This window comes from Canis aureus, chromosome 21, assembly GCF_053574225.1.
Source record: "Canis aureus isolate CA01 chromosome 21, VMU_Caureus_v.1.0, whole genome shotgun sequence".
Taxonomy (NCBI): Eukaryota; Metazoa; Chordata; class Mammalia; order Carnivora; family Canidae; genus Canis; species Canis aureus.
In genome coordinates, this window is record NC_135631.1 from 21,996,756 (window position 1) to 22,020,254 (window position 23,499).

General features: G+C 44.9%; 1 protein-coding gene across 8 annotated transcripts in view; it reads left to right on the forward strand.

The window, feature by feature from the left end:
• The window catches only part of KIAA1549L (KIAA1549 like), a 267,232-nt gene that overhangs the window by 163,915 nt on the left and 79,818 nt on the right, over nt 1-23,499 (forward strand). For all 8 annotated transcript variants that reach the window (XM_077863542.1, XM_077863535.1, XM_077863537.1 and 5 more), the window contains 3 exons: nt 2,514-2,665; nt 8,264-8,435; nt 18,656-18,819. In XM_077863542.1, coding sequence (XP_077719668.1) covers nt 2,514-2,665; nt 8,264-8,435; nt 18,656-18,819 — 488 coding nt within the window. The remainder of the gene's footprint in view (nt 1-2,513; nt 2,666-8,263; nt 8,436-18,655; nt 18,820-23,499) is intronic.

Sequence of the window (23,499 nt, forward strand, 5' to 3'; positions counted from 1 at the left end):
TCTGGGAAAAATGTGTCTAACAAAGAAGCACATTTGATCAACAGCAGCAGCTAGCATTAATGGGCATCCTCCAAAGGGCCTTGTAGCACTATGCTCAAGCCTTTTTTAAAAAAAAATAAAGTATCTGTTCTCTACAACACCATCAGGAATAGATTATGATAACCCAGACCCCTGGCTCCAACCCCCAGACCTTCTGGAGCTGCCTCCCAGTGGGGCACCTGCTCTTGGCAAACAGAGCAGTGAGCCATGTGGACACTGCCCAGTTGGAGGTTCCATATAACCCTGTGGGATGTTCCCGCAGCTTCTTACACTTCCCGGAAGGCTGTGGTTTGGTTTGGTTTTTGTTTTCCCTCAATTTAAAAACTTGGGGTGAAATACACATAACATGCAATTGACTGTTTTAACCATGTTTTACTGTGCAATTCAGTCGTGTTAAGTACATTCACAGTGTTGTGTGGCCATCACAACTACCTATTTCTGGAACTTTTTCATCACCTGGGAGCTTTGACTTTCCCTTTCTTTGATGTCTGCCCCAGAATCATCCCTGGGATTTGCTTGGAGTAACCCATGATGATGCCCTCGACTCCTGTGTCTGGTAGACAGGAGAAGCCAACTTAGAAGTAATCTTTCAGGGGCACCTGGGTAGCTGAGCTGGCTAAGCATCTGACTCTTGATCTCAGCTCAGGTCTTGATCTCAGGGCTGGGAGTTCAAGCCCTGCATTAGGCTCCACGCTGGGTGTGGAGCTGGTTTTATAAAGGAAAAAAAAATAAGTAATCCTTCAGCAGTGATTCTCTAATTTTACTAGAGGCACATCTTTGAAGCAGAGAGAACGCAGCTCTCCTCTCTGGGACCAAGAGGTAGGCTGACCCTTCCTCAGCCTGACAGTTGCATCATGGGGGATTTTGAGGGGCCCCTCTGGGACCTGCCATGGAGAGAAGAGTGCAGACGTGTCTTATCTTTGTTTGCAGGAATTCTGCTTGACAGATGAGCTGGGAGTCCCTCCCAAGGGCCCTAGAGAAAAGAGCTGCTTTATGCCCTCTATGGGGATTATTTGGCATTTGTGGCTTCAAAGAAGTCATTTCTGAGACTCGACTGTGGGTTTTTATTTTTCTCTTGATCGGTTTCACCATCATGCTCCATATCGCTGCCATCAGTAGCTTATTCTGGCCCTGTACAGAATGAGCTCATAACAGCAACATGTTTTTACGTTCGGGCTATTTTCATATCCCCCTAGATGGGTGGTATTAGTGGCCCTTGGCTGGACTATGGTAGAACAAATTCCGTTAACTGAAAAATCTTGGATTGCACACCCAGCCCATTGTTAAGTTTTTGTCTCTTTAAAAAGATGAGAATTTTTTTTTAGCATTTTTGATCTCAGGAAAGACTGTGTTTGGAGGCTGTGTTTGTGTGTTTGGGGTGGCATTTGTTTCCCAAGGGACTTGGAGGAAGGACCGAGCTTTGGGGGTAGATGGCAAAAGGACATGACTCCCATAGTAAGTGATCTTTCCAGTCCTGGCATGGCCCTGGTGTGTTCTTTGCGGTCCTCCGCCATGCATGCACTAGCCGTTGCCTACCCTTCCATCATGAATGCCTTACCTACCCAGATAGCCCTGGATATAGATGAGACACAGCAGTGGAGGAGGGCTGGAAAGAGGAGTTTCATTTATCTCCTACGCACCTGGCATTACTGCTAAGCTGCTTGATACATCTGGTCTCATTTCAACCTTATAGCCCACAAGGAATAGATTTACTGTGATGTAGACTTTCTTATTCCCTTTCTATAGAGAAGGACTTGGACTCAGGAAGGGCCAGTGGTTTGCCTGAAGTCTCAAGACTGGCAAGTGCCAGCCCACTCTTTCTATTACACTGTCCTGCTCTTGAATGGGAGCGTACCTGAGAGGCTCTGGGCCACTTTAGGGATGGGTCTCAAAAGGACCCCATGGAGGAGGGAAAGATGAGGACACTGGGCAGGGTGGCTTGTCTAGGTGTGAGGAGCTGAGTTGCAGGATGGAGCTCAGATTCCTTAGCAAAGCTGCTGAGAAGTGAAAATGCAGTAAGGGTAGCCCTGAGCCGGGGCTTCTGAGCGGGAACCAGTGAAAGATCCATGTAGTCGTACCTACGGCTGTGCTGTATTCCCACATGCTCTCTAACAACACGTAACATCTTAATAAGGTTTGGATTAAATACAACAGCATCAGGCATGTCACAGCTTGTGGAGGAGAGAGCCCAGGCTTTAGAGTTACATAAACACGGGTTCAAACCCCAACTTTGCTGGTTATTAGCTGCATAACCTTAGGCGAGTCACATAACCTTTCAGCATCTATAACATGAGGACAGTGATTCGCTACTCCTGGGGCTATGGTCAGGGTAAAGTGAGGCAAGGATGGCCAAGTCCTAATATGAGGTAGGCCCAGGGCCCTCCGTGGCTGGTACAGGGCCAGTGGTGGTTGTGGTTTCTGAGTCCGCAGGGAATCTGTCCTCTGAGCAGCCCCTCTGCCTTCTGCATCCACAGTGCTACAGGGCGTGGACAACTCGCTGGTGGGCCTGCACAACCAGAGCTTCGCCCGGGTCATGGAGCAGCGCCTGGCACAGCTGTTCATGATGTCCCAGCAGCAAGGCCGGCGGTTTAAACGGGCCACCACACTGGGGAGCTACACCGTGCAGGTGCGTGTGTGGCAAGTCACTGGGGTCTTCTGACAAATGTGCGGGAACGTCCTGAGACTAAAGTAAGCCATGCCGTGTGCAGAGGAGCATTTAATCAACACTCCTCTTAGGTTTGGGGGGTTCGTGGTTACGACCATCAAAATCATGGAGGAGGGTGACAGTGAGCTACTCCCCTATCTTGCTACTAGACTCCAAAGTTTCAGAACAGATTCTGTACACGTGCACATGCTTACTAAACAGAAGTTCTTAGTAAGCGTGCACAGACTGACTACTCCCCAACCTGTTCTGGAGACTGGATGAAGTCCCAGAGCTTAGGGCCTTTGGGCCTCTTGCCACCGCTACTGTGGATGGCAGGCGCACCAATCAGTTTCCCAGGTGCAGGACGCTGTTATCCTTAATTAGTCAGCTTCAACAAAACAGGGCCCTGCACGTGCGTAATGGGCAGGTGACCACCCAGGGATTTCGGTGGGGGAGCTGTAGCAGACATTACTGATGCCCTGCCCAGAGCCCTTTCCCTTTCTGTTGAATGCCAGTGGGCTTCCAACAGCCACTGCTGAACCTTTCTTTCTTGAAGGGCTGCTCTTGGGATGCCAGAACCCACTCTGTCCCTGCCAGGGCCGGCTGGAAGTGCCTGGGAATTAGTGAGTGGTAGGGGTGTGCACACCACAGCGCTCTTGCTTCATGGCTTTGGGAGTTCTGAGATGTGTGCTTTCAGTAATTGCTAGAGCTTTCCCATAGAATTAAGCTTTAGCTACCCACTGTGCTAACTAGATTAGTAAAATGCCTCTCGCTAGTTCCGTTCCACCCGCTGTCTCCTCTCCTGTCTGTCCCTGGCACCTCCCGAATAATCTCCAAGCACGCAACTCGGAGTCTGCTTCAGAGGGATCCTGACAGACACAAAAGCCATTCTCAAGGTAGAGGCTCCAAGCTGGTTTAGATTCTTTATTCAATTCAAGCAAGAGTGGGGGCATCTCTAGCATATTCCAGCCAATCCACATATCCTGAATACCACTCATTTCACCAAAACTGAGAACCCCCGTAGCTAATATTTGTTACGCTAATTAACAAAGCTCTATTGAGCAAGCTGTCAAAGTACAGAAGCCCTCCTGGTAGCTGCTTCCTGAGTGCGGGCTTCCTAATTGGAATCTAGCACACTGCCCCTGCGGTGTAAACTGTCCGTTTGGCAATTGCCACATCTAGGGTGTAACTTAACCCAGACACACAGGCTTGATATCACAGTGTCTAAGAGGAAGCGTTTTAAAGGAAATTATAGGCATTACTCCAAGCTGTCTGCAGATTGTGTCCCCAGGCAATTTTGAAAGTACACACAACCCATTTTCTGGAACACACTTCCCTGCCTCAGTCAAGCATCCTGCCCTTGAGGGAGTACTTGAGGTCCTCCATTCACAGTTGGTGAATCTGGCCCCATGTCCCAATCTGGCCCCTAGCAGATGTTTGCTTTCATTCTGTCTTTATGGTTGGTGACAACCTGTGACCAGGTAAAGCCATAGTTAATTTCTTGTGCCAGGTTTATGATTTACCCTCACTGGGGTCTATGTGAGCCCTATAATCCACTTCTCCAACTATCAGAAAGGAAGCTGTTGAGACTCAGATAATAAAATGGGATTTGCCTCAGCTGAAGAAAAAGAAAGAACAACCCTATAATCCTGATGTTATTGTACATTTCTTGTAAACCGAAGAAATCTAACACATTCTACACATCTAAAAGAGCCCAGCGAGATGGTCTTCCCTCATTTCTTTTGAGTTCTCCAATGTACTTGGCCCCATAGCTGCCTGGAAAGTCTCAGTGGAGCAAGTAGGGATTTATTTCTGCAAATCCTTAGTTTATAGAGGCTGTAGATCGTCTTCTAACATCGTCCTTGGAGAAATCTTGGTAACAAGAATTCGCTATGAATTGAAATTGAGTGAAATTATTAAATATCTGAATGCCCATTTACCTTCTACCTGGTTATACTAACACTAGCCTTACCTCCTGTCCCGGGAGGGACTGGAATGACATGCCCAAATTTCCCAAATAAAATTCACTCTGCGGAATTTATATCATGCTTCTACCCAGTGGCCTTTCTTCTGGGCTTAGATAATTTTAAAAGATGAGCCACTTTTATGAATATGGAAATGTATATTCTAGAATTCAAAGATATTTCTCTAGTGACTATATCTGAAAAATTGAGTCTGAAGAAGAAATCCATATGACCAGTCAACATTTTTAAATGTTTAGCTCCATTTGCCGCAAAAGTGATGCAAATTTTAACTACCACAAATTATCATTTTCACCTACCAAAGATGTATGATGGCATCGTCCAGTGTTGGCAAGGATGTGATGAAATGGGCACTTTCAAACATGGTAAATGGGTATGACCTCTGCATATGGCCAATGAGCAATTTACACAAGAACCTCCTAGATGGTCACAATCTTACTCCTGGAAATTCACTTTGAGGAGATAGAGGTGAACACAAAGACAAGACAGTGGAGCAGAGTTTCTCAGAGAGTGTCCAGAAATGGTCCCACAAGGTGCCCTGGGGCAAAGGGGGTCCATGGCCATATCCATTTGGGCAAGGCTTCATTCTGTAGCCCCTACCTGAAGATCCCCAAGGCCTTTTGGCATACTGAAGACTCTTAAAAAGACCTGCAGTAAAGAAATTCCTTAACTTTGTTCAGCTACAAGTTCGTATATTGCCAATAAGAGCCTTATTTTTAGTAATACCTGTTTCTCCAACATTTTGTTATGAACACTTTTAAACTCACACAAAAATTATGTAGTGAGCACCAATAACCTCACCATCTAGGTGCTACAGTTAACAGTGTACTTACTATTTTATATTCGGTAACATATTCATTTCCATGCCACGAATCCGTTTGCACTGTTCTAGAACTTCATATACGTAAATATATTCTCTTTTGTATAAAGCTTTTTTGGCTCAATGTAGTGTTTCTTAGGTTCATCATGTGTTATTTGGGAGTGTATTCCTTTGTATTGCTGAGTAATTATCCCCTTGTATGAATATACTACAGTTTACCCATTTTTCTATTGAGAGATCACCAGACTTTTTCCATTTTCAACTATCATAAACAAAGCTGCTATGCACATTCTTCTACAGGTCTTTCTATGACCGTGTATTTTCATTTCTCTTGAGTGTGTAGGAGTGGAATTGCTGGTTCATAGGGTTGGTGTATGTTAGCTCTGTGAGAAACTGCTAGACCTTTTCCCAAAGTTTGCCATTTTCCACTCCCACCAACCAGATGTAGACTTCCAGCTATTCCTCATGTTCACCAGCACTTTGTATTGTTGGCCCTTATTTCAGTCACTCTGCTGGGTGATAGCAGTGTCTTATGGTTTTGCTTTTCATTTCCCCATTGAGCATTTTGTATATGCTTGTTGACTATTCAGATACCTTCCTTTGTGAAGTGTCTGGCCAGATTTCTTTAAACCCATTTTTTATTGGGTTGTAGTAATAACTGTTTTAAATTATGTAGAGCATACATACACAGGAGTATAAAGTCATGCAGACCTCAGAGAACACTAATAAAAGGAAGCCACAGACCAAAGCATAAGAACATTCCCCTTACCTTACCCCTAAAGGCTTTTATGTGTCTTCTCTAGTTCTTTTTTTTTTTTTTTTTTTTTTTTTAAATATTTATTTATTTATGATAGTCACAGAGAGAGAAAGAGAGAGAGGCAGAGACACAGGCAGAGGGAGAAGCAGGCTCCATGCACTGGGAGCCCGACGTGGGATTCGATCCCGGGTCTCCAGGATCGCGCCCTGGGCCAAAGGCAGGCGCCAAACCCCTGCGCCACCCAGGGATCCCTGTCTTCTCTAGTTCTATACACACTCCCTTCCTTCCTATCCAGGTTGAGTTTGCTTCTGAATTTTGTTTTAAGCCACGCCTGTATTTTCTGTGTAGATTTTACCATCCATGTGTGTCTCCCTGAACAGTTTATATTCTGTGATTTTTTTCTTTTGCTCATTATCAGAATTATTTTTTTCATTATCAGGATTTTGTATTCACCCACATTGATACAAATACCAGTAGTTTATTTATACTACTCTATACTACTTCATTGTGTAGTACCATAATGTACTAATCCATTCTACTGTTATTAGTGACTTTTGAATTTCCAGGGTTTTTTGCTGTTGTGACCAATATTGATGTAAACATTTCTGTAGTATCTTTTAATGTCCTATGAAGCTTGCAATCTGTAATACACACTTTAGAAAATACTATACTATAATGTTTATCAGTTGTTAATTATAGTTGAAAACTTGATAACAAACTAACCGTTCAAAAATGAAGTGTTGAGTTTATGAGGCATGCCGGTAGTAGAACATTATGTAGATATAAAAATTTATGTTTTATGTATTTATAATGACGATCAATTAACTACAATACTAAAAAATGAGTAACAATTGAAGTGTTTGAAAAAAGTGATTTGCTAAATAAGTTTATGAGGTGTGCATTGGAATGCTGTGTTGAAATGAACATTTATGTTTTTGTTACATTTATAGTCCTTTAAGAATGCAAGTAAAAATAGCAATGTGTGATTTTTATATAAAGAGTATTATAAATAGTTTTGTGGAATAATAAATAAAAGGTTTGTGTGGAAAAAAACAAAGAATGGAAGCAAATGCTCCAAAATAATAGTAATTTGCTTGTGGTGGAGGGATTACACATTGTTTTTATTTTATTTCATTTGTTGATGCTTTTCTTTTCTGTTTTCAAATTGTCTGTAGTGACTATGTGTATAACTGGTATAGGGAGAAAAAGCAACAAAGGTTATTTTAGAAAAAGAACTTTGAGTCTCCCAAGTACTGCTTTTATCAGAGATCTTTTGAATTGCAGACATATAAGTTCATTTTTTCCCCTTCTCTGGCAATAGCAGGAGTTTGAAATTAGAAATCTTGTTTGAGAATAACCTAACATGCCCTGAATTAATGTGCAGGCCTATTTCCAAATGAGGCCAGAGTTCTCTGGAGGCTGGAAGACATCACCATTTCAGCGTTTTCTTCTCCAGTCTCAAGCTGTTCTTTCCAGATGTTCATATTTTCAATCTTTTTCTCCTCCCTGTCTCCCCCTCCAGCAATAGCAGGGCTTCTCATGATGCTGGCATTAGGGAGGTACACGAAGGTTGATATCTAAAATATACCTTGTTCCCTCTACACTGAGACTTAAGACATTGCTCATATTGTATATTTTGGCTTGAGTATAGATCAGTGTAAACTTGGAGAGATTTTTCTATCATGTAGAGTAGGTATTTTTTATAGATTGAGGGTTGATCAATTTTTTAATACTTCCAAGGGAGAAAACTATCCATGTATACACATAATATATGTATGTTTGATAATAAATATTGGGACTCTACTTTCCATGCTCCCCCCCCCCAAAAAAAAGAAAAGAAATAAAATAAATAAAATAAAATAAGATGAAACAAAACTAGACTAAACTAAATTAATTTAAATAAATGTTGTGGGTCCACTTAGCCGTGGAAGTCTTCAGCAATGGGGAAAGAGCCTCCTGATTGCCAAGGTGATTGCATGGTGCAAGCTGCCCTGTAAACATGGCCTCTCTTTTTCTGAAAGATGGTAAAGATGCAGCGGGTGCCGGGACCCAAGGACCCAGCGGAGCTGACTTACTATACACTGTACAACGGGAAGCCTTTGCTGGGGACTGCAGCTGCCAAGATCCTGAGCACCATTGACTCCCAGAGGATGGCCTTGACTCTGCATCATGTGGTCCTTCTGCAAGCTGACCGTAAGGGGATAGTCTTTGCATTCATTATTTTTAACGCCCTTTCATGCTCCCTGCAAATTTAAGTGATTCCCCAAACTCACATTAATGGACCCAGAGCGAAACATATTTGTGTTTTAGAAGGTTCTTAAATCAGTCAGCTATTTCCTGTGTTGTTTGAAGCTGTAGGCTTTGGGTAAGGGATATGTTTTGGATATTAGGATGATGATAATGATGTTGCTTTGCCCCCCAAGTCCTACGTGCTCTTTCTCCTCATTAGTCCAGTGAACAGCTGGAAAAATCACCATGGCTGAGATGATATTGTCTGCCGGGGAATTAAAGATAATTTGATTCACTAAGCTTTATGGAGTGTTGCATGAACTGTGCTCAGTGTCGGTGGACATACAGAAATGGGCAAGACATGGTCACTGCCTTTAAGAAGCAGAGACGACATTAATAATGCAAATACAAAGGAGCGGAATGCAGGAAAGTGCAGGGAGGAGGCCGAGTGATCCAGGACTCGTGGAGGGACAGTTTGGTCTGAAGTGTTGCCCAGAAAAAATGAACAGAGAAGGAGTATGAAAAACAATAGTTGCCTTCTCTGTGGCAGGTATGATGCTTGTTGCCTTACAGAGATTTCCTCACCTTCGCCTCTCACTAAGGTACCTTTCTCCACCTGCAGATTCCAGGCGAGGAAATGTAGGCTCAGGAAAGTTAACAAACTCGCTCACCATCAGAGAACCGGTACTTAGGTCACCAAGATATGAATCTGGGTCTATCTGACCTCAAACATATGTTTTCAACTGTGTTGCATGCTTAGATTTCAGCAGGAGGAGAGGAAGGGTGTGTATTCCAGAAAGAGGGAGCCACAGGAGCAGAGGTAGGGAGGTGAGAAGTGGCAGGCAGGCTTGAAAAACAAGGAGTCCGAGTTGCCTGGACAGCAGAAATGTGAGGAAGAGTCGATGAGCTCAGAAAGATATATTGCTTTGGAGACTGGGGCCTTGGGTGACGGGAGAAGGACACTGTGCATGATACGATAGGCTGTGGGAGCTGTTGAGGACTTTGGTGCAGGGGCATGGTGTCATTAGAACTACCCCGTATTTAGGGACATTAACCTGTCAGTGGTGTCCAGGATGAGAGGAGCAGGACTAGTGAGGAGGCTCTGTGGTGGCTTAGGTGCTGGGGACCCAGATGAGGTCTATAAAGAAAATGAGGTGGGGGTGGTGATGAAGGTGAGAGACTATGTGGTAGACATTTTAGATTTGGCAGCCTGCTGAGCATCCAGGCATGGAAGGTCATCGTCTCCTATTGACTTCCTAGCTGGTGTGCTATTCCTTAAAAAACATGACATTTGGCTCATGGTTTTCATCTTCTACTCATCTCTTGCCTTCCTCCAGGGCAAGTGTGGCTTCCATGTTGATGCAGATTCACTTCTTGGCTTGCATGTCCTCACAGATGCATCTTTGCCTACCAATGATGGCTACCCTGTGCAATCTCAGCTCCGAAATGATGTTTCTAACCCAGAGTCTCTTCTTTTGTGCCTCTCTCCTTCCCTCTCTGTAGGCTCCATCCCCATGTCTGGTCAGGTCAACTACTGGCTTCATTGGTTTTGCTGCATCTTCTTTATGTGAGTCCCCCAGGGTTCCATTCTCAGCTCTTTCTCTCTCCTAGTAGAGAATGAATTGCAGAGGGCAGGACTGAAAACCATGGCAGGTGTCCAGGTGAAAGGTGAAGGTGTTAGAGAGAAATGGAAGGATTTGAGACCTTTTTGGGGACAGAGCCAATGGGGCAAGATAATGGGTTCTGTGTGTGGCCAGAGGAGGTAAGGGTCAGAAGAAGAAGCATGACTCCTAGGTGTTTGCTTCAGTGCTGCTTGTGTTATAATTTGTTGAGAGGTGGGAGAGAGTTTTTTTTTTTTTTGGAGCTGGAGCAAGAGTGGGAAGATGGACTTGAGAGTTTGGTTTGGACATGATAGGGTTGAGATGTCTAGCAGACATCCTCGCAGGTTAGCCATGAGCATAGCTTGGCAATCCACAGGAGGGAAGAGTTAGAGCCTACAAAAGACACTGAGAAGGAGCAGCCAGGGAGATGGGAGGAAGCCCAGGAGAGAGTAGGCTTAGAAATTAGCAAAGAAAGGAATGTCCTGTAAGGAAGTGAGCTACTATGTCAACTTGTATTTTTTTTTAAGATTTTATTTTATTTTTAATTTTTATTTATTTATGGTAGTCACAGAGAGAGAGAGAGAGAGAGGCAGAGACACAGGCAGAGGGAGAAGCAGGCTCCATGCACCGGGAGCCCGACATGGGATTCGATCCCAGGTCTCCAGGATCGCACCCCGGGCCAAAGGCAGGCGCCAAACCGCTGCGCCACCTGGGGATCCCTAAGATTTTATTTTTTTATTCATGTGCGCGAGAGAGGCAAAGTCATAGGCAGAGGGAGAAGCAGGCTCCCTGTGGGGAGCCTGATGCAGGACTCGATCCTAGGACCCAGGGATCACAACCTGAGGCAAAGGCAGATGCTCAACCACTGAGCCACCCAGGTGCCCTGTGTCAACTTCTATTCTTGAGAGGCAGTGTACTTACTATAAGGACAGAGGTTAACTGGATTTGACAAAATGGAGATGATTGGTGACCTTGGCAGGAGTGGTTTCCAGGCAGAGGTGGTGGAGATGTTTGGCTAGAGTGGATTGAGGAGGACGGGGTGGGGAAGTAGTGACAGCAAAGAGGAGAAGATTAATGGTGCCCTTACTGGAGAGGCACAGGGAGATCTTGGAGGATGGTTGAATATTGATGTGTTACTGTAATAGGGAGAAACAGTGCAGAAGAGAGACAAGAACTGTCTTGGAGCGAAGTCCTTAAGTGGACAAGGCAGTGGCACAAGTGGAGGGGTCAGATTCAGTGAGGAGCAGCGACCGTTCATCCTTTGCACTGGGAGCGAAAGCAAAATCCAGGGCTGTGGGTGCCGGTCGGGCAGTCCATTTGGTAATGGAAGCCCAAGGACATTTCCTGTGATTGTTTCTACTCTCTTGGGACAGAAGGAGGTGAGGTTGGCAGCTGAAGCTGAGGTTGTGTGTGGGGAGCTTGAGCAAGGGTGGGACAGTACACACTGAGGATCTGCAGACTGATCAGAGAAATGCTGTAAGATTGGCAGGGCTTCCGTCCTCTACAGGCTCCATTGCTATGTCCAAGCCAGTTCTTCTATTATTTCAGATCCCAGATCCTCTGAAGCTGCCTCCCCATAACTGTAATCCCTCTAGACCCCCAGAGGTCCTCCATAACTCACTGGAGATTTAAACCCAGTTCGTTGTCTCTTTCTCTCCATCGCTTCTCCTGTCCCCAATCCATCCTTGATGCTGATGGGTCAGTCAGTCCCATGACCTCCTCAGTTCCAGGCCTTGTGGTACTTGGGAAAGGGGCAGGAGGGGAGCTGGTTATATTTAGAACAAGAAGTGAATGGAGCATCAGGAGCAGAGTTTGAGGCAAGGGGACTTTGCCTATGGTGGTTGATGGGGAGCCGTGGAAAGTTGGAGAGCATGGGCAGTAGAGACCAATCATGTCAAATTAGGAAATGCATAGAGCTTTCTGGAAATGAGAGTCTGGGGATCACCTGGGGATCACCTGCCTGCAGAGCTGCTGTCCCTCAGTGGCGCTTCTTTGTTGCCTTCACAGCCACCTGGACCTCCTCCTGTGATAACTCACAAATGATGTGTTTCCCTTTCTCCATTTCATTGTCGTCTCTTCTCGGACTTTGCGAGTCCTTCCCAAATGACTCAACCTCCATCACTCTGCCATTAACATACTGTCCACACTGTAAGTAGAGTCATCAGAATACACGATTCTGATCTCACATCTACTCCATTCACAGGATATTTGGTGGCTCTTCATTGTTCACAGAATAAAAGCCGAACTTCTTACAGAAGACCTTCTAAACCCCTCACAACAAAAGGCTCAGGTCCCTTCACAGCCTGGTCCCATATTGCCTGTTCCACCCATACAGCCTGTTTTTCTCTCCTTCCTACATGGTGCTTCAGCCACACAGGGGGATCCATTCTTCACATTCCCTGGTTCTCTGAAGCCACCCCTGACCCTGTTTCCCTTAGTTCCAGATGATTCCAAGGCCCTTACCACAGGTGGCAAACAAGTTGTTTTTGCTCCCTGTCCCTCGTGAGCTCTCCAAAAGTACGTGCCACATCTCATTCATCTTTGAATATCCAACCCAGCTACTGCCTGGCTCTGTTCTGTGAGGGCAAAGGGCTGACTTTAGCTATCTGCCTCTGCCAGGCCCTGTGTAAGGCACATGACTGGAAGACACCACAGCAGAGCAGTTGAGTCTCTGCAACATAACACTCTTGGATTCATGCCCCTGCTCTTCCACTCTCTAGCTCTGGAACTCTGGGACAAAAAATGACCTTCACTGACCTGCATTTTCTACACCTGTAGAATGGGAAGATAAAGAATACTGACCTTCTAGAGCTACTTGGAGGAGGAAGCAAGTTAATTATTGCTCATGAAGGGCTTAGTACACTCCTTGAGCACCTGTTGGGGGCTTGGTAAGTGGTAGCTGAATGTCTCATGGATACCTTATGGATCCAAGTGTACTAGTCTACAGTTGGGACTAGAGGAGAGAGGGAATGAAGAAGGAAAGGTGACTTAAAGTTTAAGAACTCATATAATTCAGAGATTAATGTGCTAGTAATGAAAATAGGAAGGGGGTTGGAGAGGGGAAGCATTTTTAGAAGGGAGAAGGTACTTTATTCAGTTTTGGCCATGTTGAGTTCAAGGTGATGAGATATTCAGAGCTGCTGATCAGATATTGAGGGGCAGTGACAGGATATTGAGGGGGTGTTTTTTTGCAGACATCCAGGGGTGCTATTGGGACATAGAGGGAGTCCTGTTGGAACATTGGTGGTGCTGTTGGGATATGGAAGTCTGAGTTTAGGAAAGTTGTGGGAATTCAAGCCTACATCTCAGGAGAGAGGTTAAAGTTAACACCACAGGTTTGGGAATGTTGTAGATACAGGTTAGAAATAAACTCCTGGAGACCATTCGAGGGTCTGGGGATGGTGTAGAGCTAAAGGACAGACCCTGGGAAATTCCTCCATGCTCAGGATCAGATGAAGAGGAAGCTAGGACCAGTGAAGAAGAGGAGCAGAAATGTTTTAAATCTCATTTTCTCTGAATAGTTTCAAAATCAGCCAGCAACATGAACCCAACATCAATCAGTTCCTCCTATGGAGAATCATGGTGTTGAACGAACACCTTGTTTCTCTGAAGGGAGAGTGTTAATGTTCTGTGTGTTCCAGTGTTTTCTAAATCACTAGGGCCAATGTGTAGTGCCCTGTGATGGGACATGCTATGCCCCCTGAACCCCTATTACCTCTGAGTAATGGGCGGCAGTGGCCGCTACAGAAGTAGCCGTGTTTCGCATGGAGGTTTACACCTGCTCCATGTGCCGGATCTGGACGGAGCCACAGCCACTGGAGTAGGGAAGATTCTCCCCACACTGAAGCTGACCAGAGAGGGAATTGGTTGGCCTTACCTGGCCGTCAGATGTTATTGCAAGAAATGCCACTTTAAGAAAGTGATAGACTGATCCTCTGGCGAAGGGGATTTGTGTTCATTCATTCTTTTGGTAAATATTTTTGAGAACCTACTATGTGCCTGGCACTCTCCTGGCACTGGAGATATAGCAGTGAATGAAGCAGACAAAACCCCTGCCCTCACGGAGCTTACATTCCTGAGTGGGCAGATCAAATAAGCAAAATAAGTAAATAAAATGTTCAAAGCAATAAGGGCCATGGAGAAAAACAGGAAGGCCAGCAGGTATCAAGGACATAAGGGTCATAATTTTAAATGTTTGTGAGGTTAAAAAGAAGATCAATGAGTTACCACCTGAGGCTACCTAAGGACAAGGTTCCCAAGAGTGGGAGGGTTTGAGACCCAATGAGGGTGTCACTGATGGAAGGAGAGTAGCAGCCATGAGGTCAGGGTGCAGGTGAGGACCACAATTACTAGAGCTCCAAGGGCCACACCTGAAGTGGAATGAGAGCCATGGACAGAAATGTCTGGGCAGGAGAGTGACTGAGCACTCACAGTGACTGGACCCTGGGCTAGACCCTTCCCTGCACACACGTGCGCACACACACACACACACACACACACCTCCATTTCAATGTAGAACTGACAAGCTGTGTATTTCAAAGAGATGACTTTTCATAAAAACGTCTGACCTCCCTGGGGCTCTGCTTCCTCATCTGCAAACTGAGAGTAAGAATAATAGCACCTGCATATCACAGTGCCTCACACACAGCAGAAGCTCAGAACATGTTGTCCCCCTTTCTTATCCTTTCTCCATCCAAGTTCTTGCAAATTAAATAGCCATTCATGCCTCTTCACTTTTTTTTATAATGATTTATTTATTTATTTATTTATTTATTTATTTATTTATTTATTTATTTATTTATGTATTTATTTATTTATGATACTCACACAGAGAGAGAGAGAGAGAGGCAGAGACACAGGCAGAGGGAGAAGCAGGCTCCATGCACCGGGAGCCCAACGTGGGATTCGATCCCAGGTCTCCAGGATCGCGCCCTGGGCCAAAGGCAGGCGCCAAACTGCTGCGCCACCTAGGGATCCCCCATGTCTCTTCACTTCTATACATGACCTTGCGGTTTTAGATCACTATGCCAGTGAATACACTGGGTTTAAATGATTTCAGTTGACCTAACTTTACTATCTCTTTGACTGTTAAATGAATTCACGAATGTACATACGATAAATGTATTGTCTTTCCCTTTAAATCCAGGTGAAAGGATTTTACATTCTGCACCAAGAAGGAACATATACACCAAAGCCATAAAGCCAAGTAAAAGCAGAACTCATGTAAATAATGACTCTTGCTAGTGAAATATGTATTTAAGGTATCATGTTCTGATACACTACACATTTTTCTTCATTGGGAGAGAATAGCATAGCCAAAAGAGGCATATTGTTATTTTTCATGGAAACCCTAAGCTTTAAAAGACGTTAATGGCATCAAACTCACATGTAAATACCAAATTGCTAAAAGCAGTAGCAATTAAATGTTTGATGTCAACAGAAGCACATTATCTAATGAGCTGTTTTCAGAAGTTAATAATGTGATTAATCACCGATTGATGAAAAACTCTGGAAAAGAAGGGGGTTTTTTGATACTAAAGAACTCCACATCCAAGTGCTGCTGGGTGAGAGGCAGATCTCTGCTGATGCGGGACCACTTGAAGTCAGAGAGGGTGGTTGAAGTCAAAGAAAAAGCAGTGGATTCATCATGTGTCACTTACCATGGGGTCTCCTAAAATATTCCAGACTCTTGTCCTCAGCTTTGTGGGTCTAGCAGCCCTCAGAGTGTAGCAGGATTAGGAGGACCAACCTATGCTATGCAGACTTATGAAAGACTGATATACAAATCAGATTGATAGTATATTAACTTAAAATACAGACTAGAACTACCAAAGAGATGAGATTTCTCTCCGCCATGTGGAGAGAACCTATATGGGGAACCAAATTGCAACAGGGATAATGGTGATTCCTTTATACATTCATTCAGCTTTTAATTGAGCACCTACTATGTGCAAGACCCTGTTCTGGGCCCTGGGAGTGTAGCAGTGAACAAGAAACCCCTCCCTGCTCTTTTGGAGTGTACATTTTAATGGAGAGGCAGAGACAGATGATGAGGAAATACAAATGTATCGTGTCAGACACTAATGTGTGCTTTAGAGCCTTACCATTCCATGTGTGGCCTGTGCGCCTGCTACATGGGCGCCACCTGGGAGCTTGTTCGAAAGGCAGAGTCTCAAGCCTTGCACCAATTCACAGAATCCGAATCATACATTTGAACAAGATTTCCAGGTGATTGGCGTGCACAAGTTTGAGAGGCACTGCTTTAGAGAAAAACCAAGATGAGGAAGATGGAGAATGTCAGGGGCAGGGATTGCTCTCTCTTAAAGAGTAGATGTAGTGACACTAGTTTAGAGCCCTGAAAGAAGAAAAGGAGGGAGCCATGGATGTCTGGGTGAAGAGCACTCTAGGTGGACGAATAAGCTGGTGCAAAGGTCCTGAGACAGGAGCATGTCCAGCACATTAGAGGAACAGTAGGAGACTGGTAGGCTGGAGCAGAGTGAATTAAGGGAGTCCAGTGGGCTCTAAGGGCAGAGAAGTAACTAGGGTGGTTGGAAAGGCAGATCACTTAGGGTCTCTGAGAAATTATAAGGACTCTGATCCTTACTCTGAGGGGAGCCTTTGGAAGGTTTTGAGCAAAGGAGTGTCATAATCTGAGTTTCTAAAGGATCATGCCACTGCTGTGTTGCAAATAAACCGTAGAGTACAAGGGACAAGATAGGAGGCCATTGCAGTAATTCAAATGAGAGACTCTGGTAGCTTGGACCACAGTGGGGGCAGCAATAGAAAGAAGTGAACGGATTGTGGATTTATCACCTCCGTTTGGAGGTAATAAGGTTTGTCGATGAATAGAATGTTGGGTGAGAATAAAAAGGTAGGGTCAATATTGATGGCAAAGCTATTGACCAGAGCAACTGGAAGGAAGGAGTTGTAATTTATTGAGTTGGAGACCATCACAAGAACGGGTTTGGGGGAGAAACTGAGAATTGGGTTCTAGGCATAATAAATTTGAGGTATCTCTTCAGTATCCAATTAGAGATTGAGTTGGCAGTTGGATGTAGGAACCTGGAGCTCAGGGTAGTGGTCCTGGTTGGATAAAGTCCTGGTTGGATAAAGTCCTGGTTGGATAAAGATCCCTGAACATCGTCAGCATAGATGGTATTTAAAGCCATGGGTCTATGAGATCATCTAGGGTATGGGAGAGCAGAGAACTTGGGTAGGATTAGTGGACAGTATCACCAAACTGAAACAGCAAGCTGCAGTCCTCTTGTTCGCCAGGATAGACCCTCCCAGCTGGATTCCCCACACCCGCCACTTGGGGCACATTCCTAAGGGATGGACAAGCCCTTTGGCTCTCTTCTCTAGATTTCCTGTAGACCCACTCCCTTCCAAAAGCTCTTTTTCTTGCTGATTGTTTTGGTTGCTGTTTTCTTTACTCCAGTTCTAAGAACATATTTCTCTTTTTGATTGGACAGAAGTATCTTCCAAGCCTCCCCACCAGTGGTCATGGGGGAGACTCATCCATCTCATGTCCAGGAACTTTTTCTTACATTTCCTAACAACCCACCTTTCAAAAAGTTGAAAGAACCATAAGGTGAACACCCATGTTCTCACCACCTAGATTCCACGATTAGCATTTTACTCTTCTTTATCACATATTTATCTACCTGTCCTTCCATCCAGCCATTAATCCATCTTATTTTATTCTCTTGAGGCATTTCAAAGTAAGTTGTAACATCAGCAGACTTCAGCCCTCAACACTTCAGCATGCATGCCATTGCCTAGAATCTAGTACTTATTTATGATGTTTAGGTAAAATTTACAAAGAGTGAGATGTATGGAGCTTAAGTATACCATTTGATGAGTTTTGACAGATGTATACACCTGCATGACCCTAACATCTGTCCTGATACAGAGCATGACCATCACCCTGTTGCTCTTTACAGGTTAATTAATTCCAACCCCACCTCCAAAGAAGCACCTCTTCTTCTAATAACACACTCTTCCTACTGACAATAGCTTTGGTTACTCTTTACTCTGGCTTTGAGGGCAACTTGATCCTTATGATTAGACCAAGGCATTTCCAACCTGCCCCAACCAACCTGTGGTGGGGGTAGGTCCATCTACTCAGCTATGTTTATTTGTCGCTCACTCGGAGGTGGCTTTGCTGCAGTATTTAGAGACATCTCTCTGTGGCCTTTGCCTCCTGCCTCCAGTCCAACTCTGACCCTCAGATTTCTTCTCTCTTCTCTTTGGATTCCTGGACATCATCTGTGGGGAAAATTGATACCAATCCATCTTCCTCTTTCTCTTAATAAGAGTGAAGGCTAGTATTTATTGAGTACCTACTAGGGACCACACCAAAGCCCCACATGGACCTCTTGTCTCTCTGATGCCTCACAAAGTGATAGCCCCATTTTACAGATGAGGAAACAAAGACTCAGAGATCTTGAGTAACTTGCCCAAGACAAGAGCCTTTCTCATCCCAAACCCTGCTCACCATCTCATGACTTGGGACCAGAGGTGTGGGGGCTACTTTCCCCCTCCCAATGCCCCTTGTCACATGGTCCCTCTGCTTTCCCACAGCCGTGGTAAAGAATCCACCCAACAACCTGTGGATCATCGCTGCGGTGCTGGCGCCCATTGCTGTGGTCACCGTCATCATCATCATCATCACTGCTGTGCTCTGCCGGAAGAACAAGAACGACTTCAAGCCAGACACCATGATGAACCTGCCTCAGAGAGCAAAGGTACGTGAGGTGGTGAGGAGAGACTCTGCTTGCCTTTTCTCTCTTGGCTTTGGAGGCCATTGCAAACACCTTCAGAAACATTCTACCAATCCCTGATTCTCAAAGAGACCCCTTATTTATTTTGATCTTTAAAAAATTAGAGTAAGGGCAGCCCAGGTGGCTCAGCAGTTTAGCACCTTCAGCCCAGGGTGTGATCCTGGAGACCCAGGATTGAGTCCCATGTCGGGCTCCCTGCATGGAGCCTGCTTCTTCCTCTGCCTGTGTCTCTGCCTCTCTCTCTCTGTCTCTCTCTGTGTCTCTCATGAATAAATAAAAAAATATTTTAAAAAAATTAGAGTAAACTAGGGGTACTTGTGTGGCTCAGTGATTGAGCATCTGCCTTTGGTTCAGGGCATGATCTTGGGGTGTGGGATCAAGTCCCTCATCGGGCTCCCTGCAGGGAGCCTGCTTCTCCCTCTACCTGTGTCTCTGCCTCTTTCTCTGTGTCTCTCATGAATAAATAAATAAAATCTTTTTTAAAAATTAGAGTAAATTGTACATAACATAAAATGTATCATCCTAACCATTTTCAAGTGTACAATTCCGTGGTGTTAAGTATATTCACATCATTGAACACCCTTTATGTTTATAGTCAGGACATGATACCGAATGCTTATCTAGTGCACTCTCTTTGCCATAAGTGCTTCCAATAGCTTTACATATAGCAACTCAATCCTCCCAGCAATAGCTTTAAGGAAGGGCCATTATTTTGCAAGTGAGGAAACTGAGGCACAGAAAATTAGGAGCTAGATAGACCTGCAAGGGGCCTTAGAGGTCATCTAATCTGACATCCTCCTTTTACAGAGAGGCGACTTAAGATCACCCACAGTTAGGAGCAGAACTGATGGTAGAACCAGGTCTTTTGGCTCCTAATGCAGGGCTCTTTGGGGGCACATTAGACTCTCAAAGTTTTCCTTCTTCCATCGGCTGGAGGGGCTTATCTCCAAAGGCTGCCATGATGGGCAAGCTGCAGAGCCTTGACCCGGACGTCATCAAACACCAGTTCAGTGGCTCCTCTGAAGCCTGGCCGGGAGCCCGTCCACCCTGCACAGTTTCCACACCTCCGATGACTGGGCGGGGAGTGGACTCAGGAAATTCTGAAGGCTACTTGTGCAGTCACCTAGCTCCCTGCATATTCCCCGAGGGAAATATCATAATCTATAATACCTGATGTTTACACAATGCCTTATAATTTGCCGGGGTCTTCTGTGTCTGTCACATTTGCTCATCACAGCAGCCCTTTAAGGTAGGTCGTAGTCAGGGCAGGTTTTATTATTTTCACATTAGTGTTGAGAAAACCAAAGGAAAGAGAGACTGTGGGGATTTGTCCAAAGTCACATAACTAGCAGCAGAGGAGCGACTCAACACCAGTACCTGTGCGTTTGGGCTCTCTCCACATGATACACCTTCTTGAACCCTGAGATTTGGCTGCCAGTCTCCTCTTCCAGCACCAAACTCCTGAGCTTTGTCTACCTGTGCAGAAGTGAAACGGCAAAGACAGTCCTTGCCAGGAGTCATGCATGCCTAGTCCTTTCGGGATGGTCACACCTCGCTTCAGCAAAAGCAATCAAATGAGTTTTATAGTTTATTAAACTAATTCACCTGTTGCAAAGCTGCAGCTTGATCAGATGCTCTGTGTATGAAAGAACCAAACTCCAAAGGATGTTGTTCTGTTTTTGTCGACCCAAAGGCACCTGCTTTCCAGGAGCAGCGCAGTGTTGGTAATTGTCCAAGCAGCGAGACGTGAAAGTGTTCCAAGAAGGGGTATTTCATTTCCATCTTAGCTTAGTTACAACCTGAGCCTTTCAGACATAACAGTAATTACCAGAATCTAATTGCAGCCGAGTCCAGGAATGTAAAACCTGCCACACTGAGGTTGTAAATGCCAACTTTGTGTTAGAGATTAAGCCAAATTTTCATTAATTTACCAAGGTGAGTTGGGCAGCCCACGATTTCAGCCATACCTTCTGGCTTGAGAGCTCTTTGAAGCTGGAAGAGATTCATGTTTGTGGGTTTTCAGAGCCCCTTTTATGTTCCTACCTGGTGTATCGTGCTTGAAGAGATACCTGGCCAATGTTGAAAATCAAGCCAATTTATGTTCCAAGAGAAGACTGGCCTCACTTGTGCATGGTGGTGGTGGCTGTTTGCTCCTTCAGTGAGCCTGGGCTCCGCACTTTGATTTGCAAAGCCCTTTTATCATAGGAAGCCAGCGGCGTGGAACTGCCTCTTTCTTACTGCAGTCCTTCTGCTGTTGCAACCCAGGGACACTGCAGTGTTTGGGAGGAGAGAGCCACCTGCATCACTTCTCACAACCTGTGTGTGTGTGTGTGTGTGTGTGTGTGTGTGTGTGTGTGTGAGCAGAATTCATTTGATGCCAAGGAACAAGGAGGAATGAAGAAGTTAGCCTTCGTGACCAACCCACAGAGCAGGAGGATGGTCTCCTGGTTTTCAGGGACATCACTGCGTCTTTAGAATGCAGGCTGCAGTGCCAGAGGACATTCCCCAGATCCCTGCTGAGACTTAGTAATAGGCTTGACAGGCTAAGAGGAGGTGAGTGCGCCTGTCCTGGGAGCCGAGGCCAGGGCGTGCACACCCCTACTCTTCTTCAGAGACCGGGTACTATCGACGGAACCCTGTCACCATGGTGGTCATCTGGGCTTCTGCAGGTAGAAGGTTGAGAACCTGAGAAATACAGGCATCAAGTCTCTTGTGACCTTCTTTCTTTCTGGTTCATTTCTCTTTACTCTTTGTCATTCACAGCCTTTGTCCAGTGGTTCCCTTCCTATAATTGATGAGAACATGGCTCCCTGGAAACAGGCAGCCTTACAGGAAAGTAGTTAGGGCCACACCCAGATGCAGGATGGAGCTTGGAGGGCCTGCAGTGGTTGGCATGACCGTCTGCTCGGGACAGGTCAGTCGCCCCCTAAAGGTGCCCAGCTGTTTCCTCTTTTTCACACACTACCTATGGGACCTGTATGTACTTCACCCCTTTGTGTCTCAGTTTTTTCATCTGTGAAATGGGGATGATAACAGGATGTATTTATAGGTTGTTGTGAAGATTAGGGGAGCTATGCAAGTTACTTTGAGCTGGGCCTGGCACATAAATATTACATTCAAGTTGGCCTTTCTTTTTTTCTTTCTTTTCAAGTTTAAAATCAATTAATTAACAGTCTCAGAAGTAGAGTTCAGTGATTCATCAGTTGCATATGACACCCCATGCTCATTTCATTAAGTGCCCTCTTTAATGCCTGTCACTCAGTTACCTCATTCCCCCCCCCCACCTCCCCTCCAGCAACCTTCAATTTGATTCTTATGGTTAAGAGTCTCTCATGGTTTGTCTCCCTCTCTGATTTCATCTTTGTATGTGTGTGTGTGTGTTGATTTCATCTTTTTTTAAATTTTTGCTTCCCTTCCCCCTTGCTCATCTGTTTTGTTTCTTAAATTCCACAGATCAGTGAAATCATGTGATATTTGTCTTTCTCTGAGTGACTTATTTCACTTAGCATAATTCCTCTAGCTCCATCCATGTCATTGCAAATGACAAAATTTCATTCTTTTTGATGGCTGAGCAATATTCCATTGTGTGTGTGTGTGTGTCTGTGTGTGTGTGTCTGTGTGTATCACATCCTCTTTATCCATTCATCTGTCGATTGGCTTTTGTTACTATATATACTTTTTTCTTAAAAGGTCTGGATAACATGTCTGCCTTTGAAATTGTTGGGGATTATTTTGATCTGCTAATTTTACAGAACTCGTTGAAGCAGCTATAGATACTTCATGATGTCTCAGCGGTGTCAAGGGTCACAAGTGTGTGTCCAATGACAATTAATGAATCGCAGGTGATTGTGAATGTCATCAGTCAGAGGAGTAAGGGACTAGTCTTGAGTCTTTCACCACTTAGCTGTGTGATCTTAGGCAAGTCACTGACCTTTCTGAGCTTTTGTGTTCTTACTGTAAAACGAAGACTATGATGTTCCTCCTGGAGGTGATTGTGAGCATGAAATGAGGTGTCAGTGTTTTGTAGGCTATAAGTATTGAACATACATGAGAACTGTTATTATTAACCTAACAGTGGCCACTGTTGAACTCGTCAATCCTTAATGTCTCTCTGCTCACTCATTGTCAGCACAGTCCCCTGAAGGATCCAGCAGATAGCTTCAACACAGTGTAAAGGGTGAGGGACCAAATCCAGGGAGAATGGGGGCAAGAAGGAGGCCAGGGCCAGCTTGTTGTCTTTACTAGGTTCTTGGGAAGTCTTAAGTGCCATTGGAGACTCTCAATTCCTCCTCACAGACAGGCCAGGAGTCTTAGCACGGGAGCCAGGCCAAGTACGGTTAGTAGATGCTCAATCAAGATGGCAGACTCTAGAAGGAGAGGAGAGGCCCTGGGAAGAACCATCAGGCAGTGGTTAGATATTTTGGCTCGGCATCACACAGAACTGGATGCCAATCCCAGCCCTGCCACAGACCAGCTGCATGAGCCTGGGGAAGTGGCTTAACCTCTCCAAACCTCTGATTCTTTATCTTTAAAATGGGGAATCATCATAATAATACCCACCTCCTTGAACTACAGTGGGGATGAAATGTCTTAATTGATTTCCTGCATTCGGCACTGTACTAGTAATATCAAACGTTCCTTGAG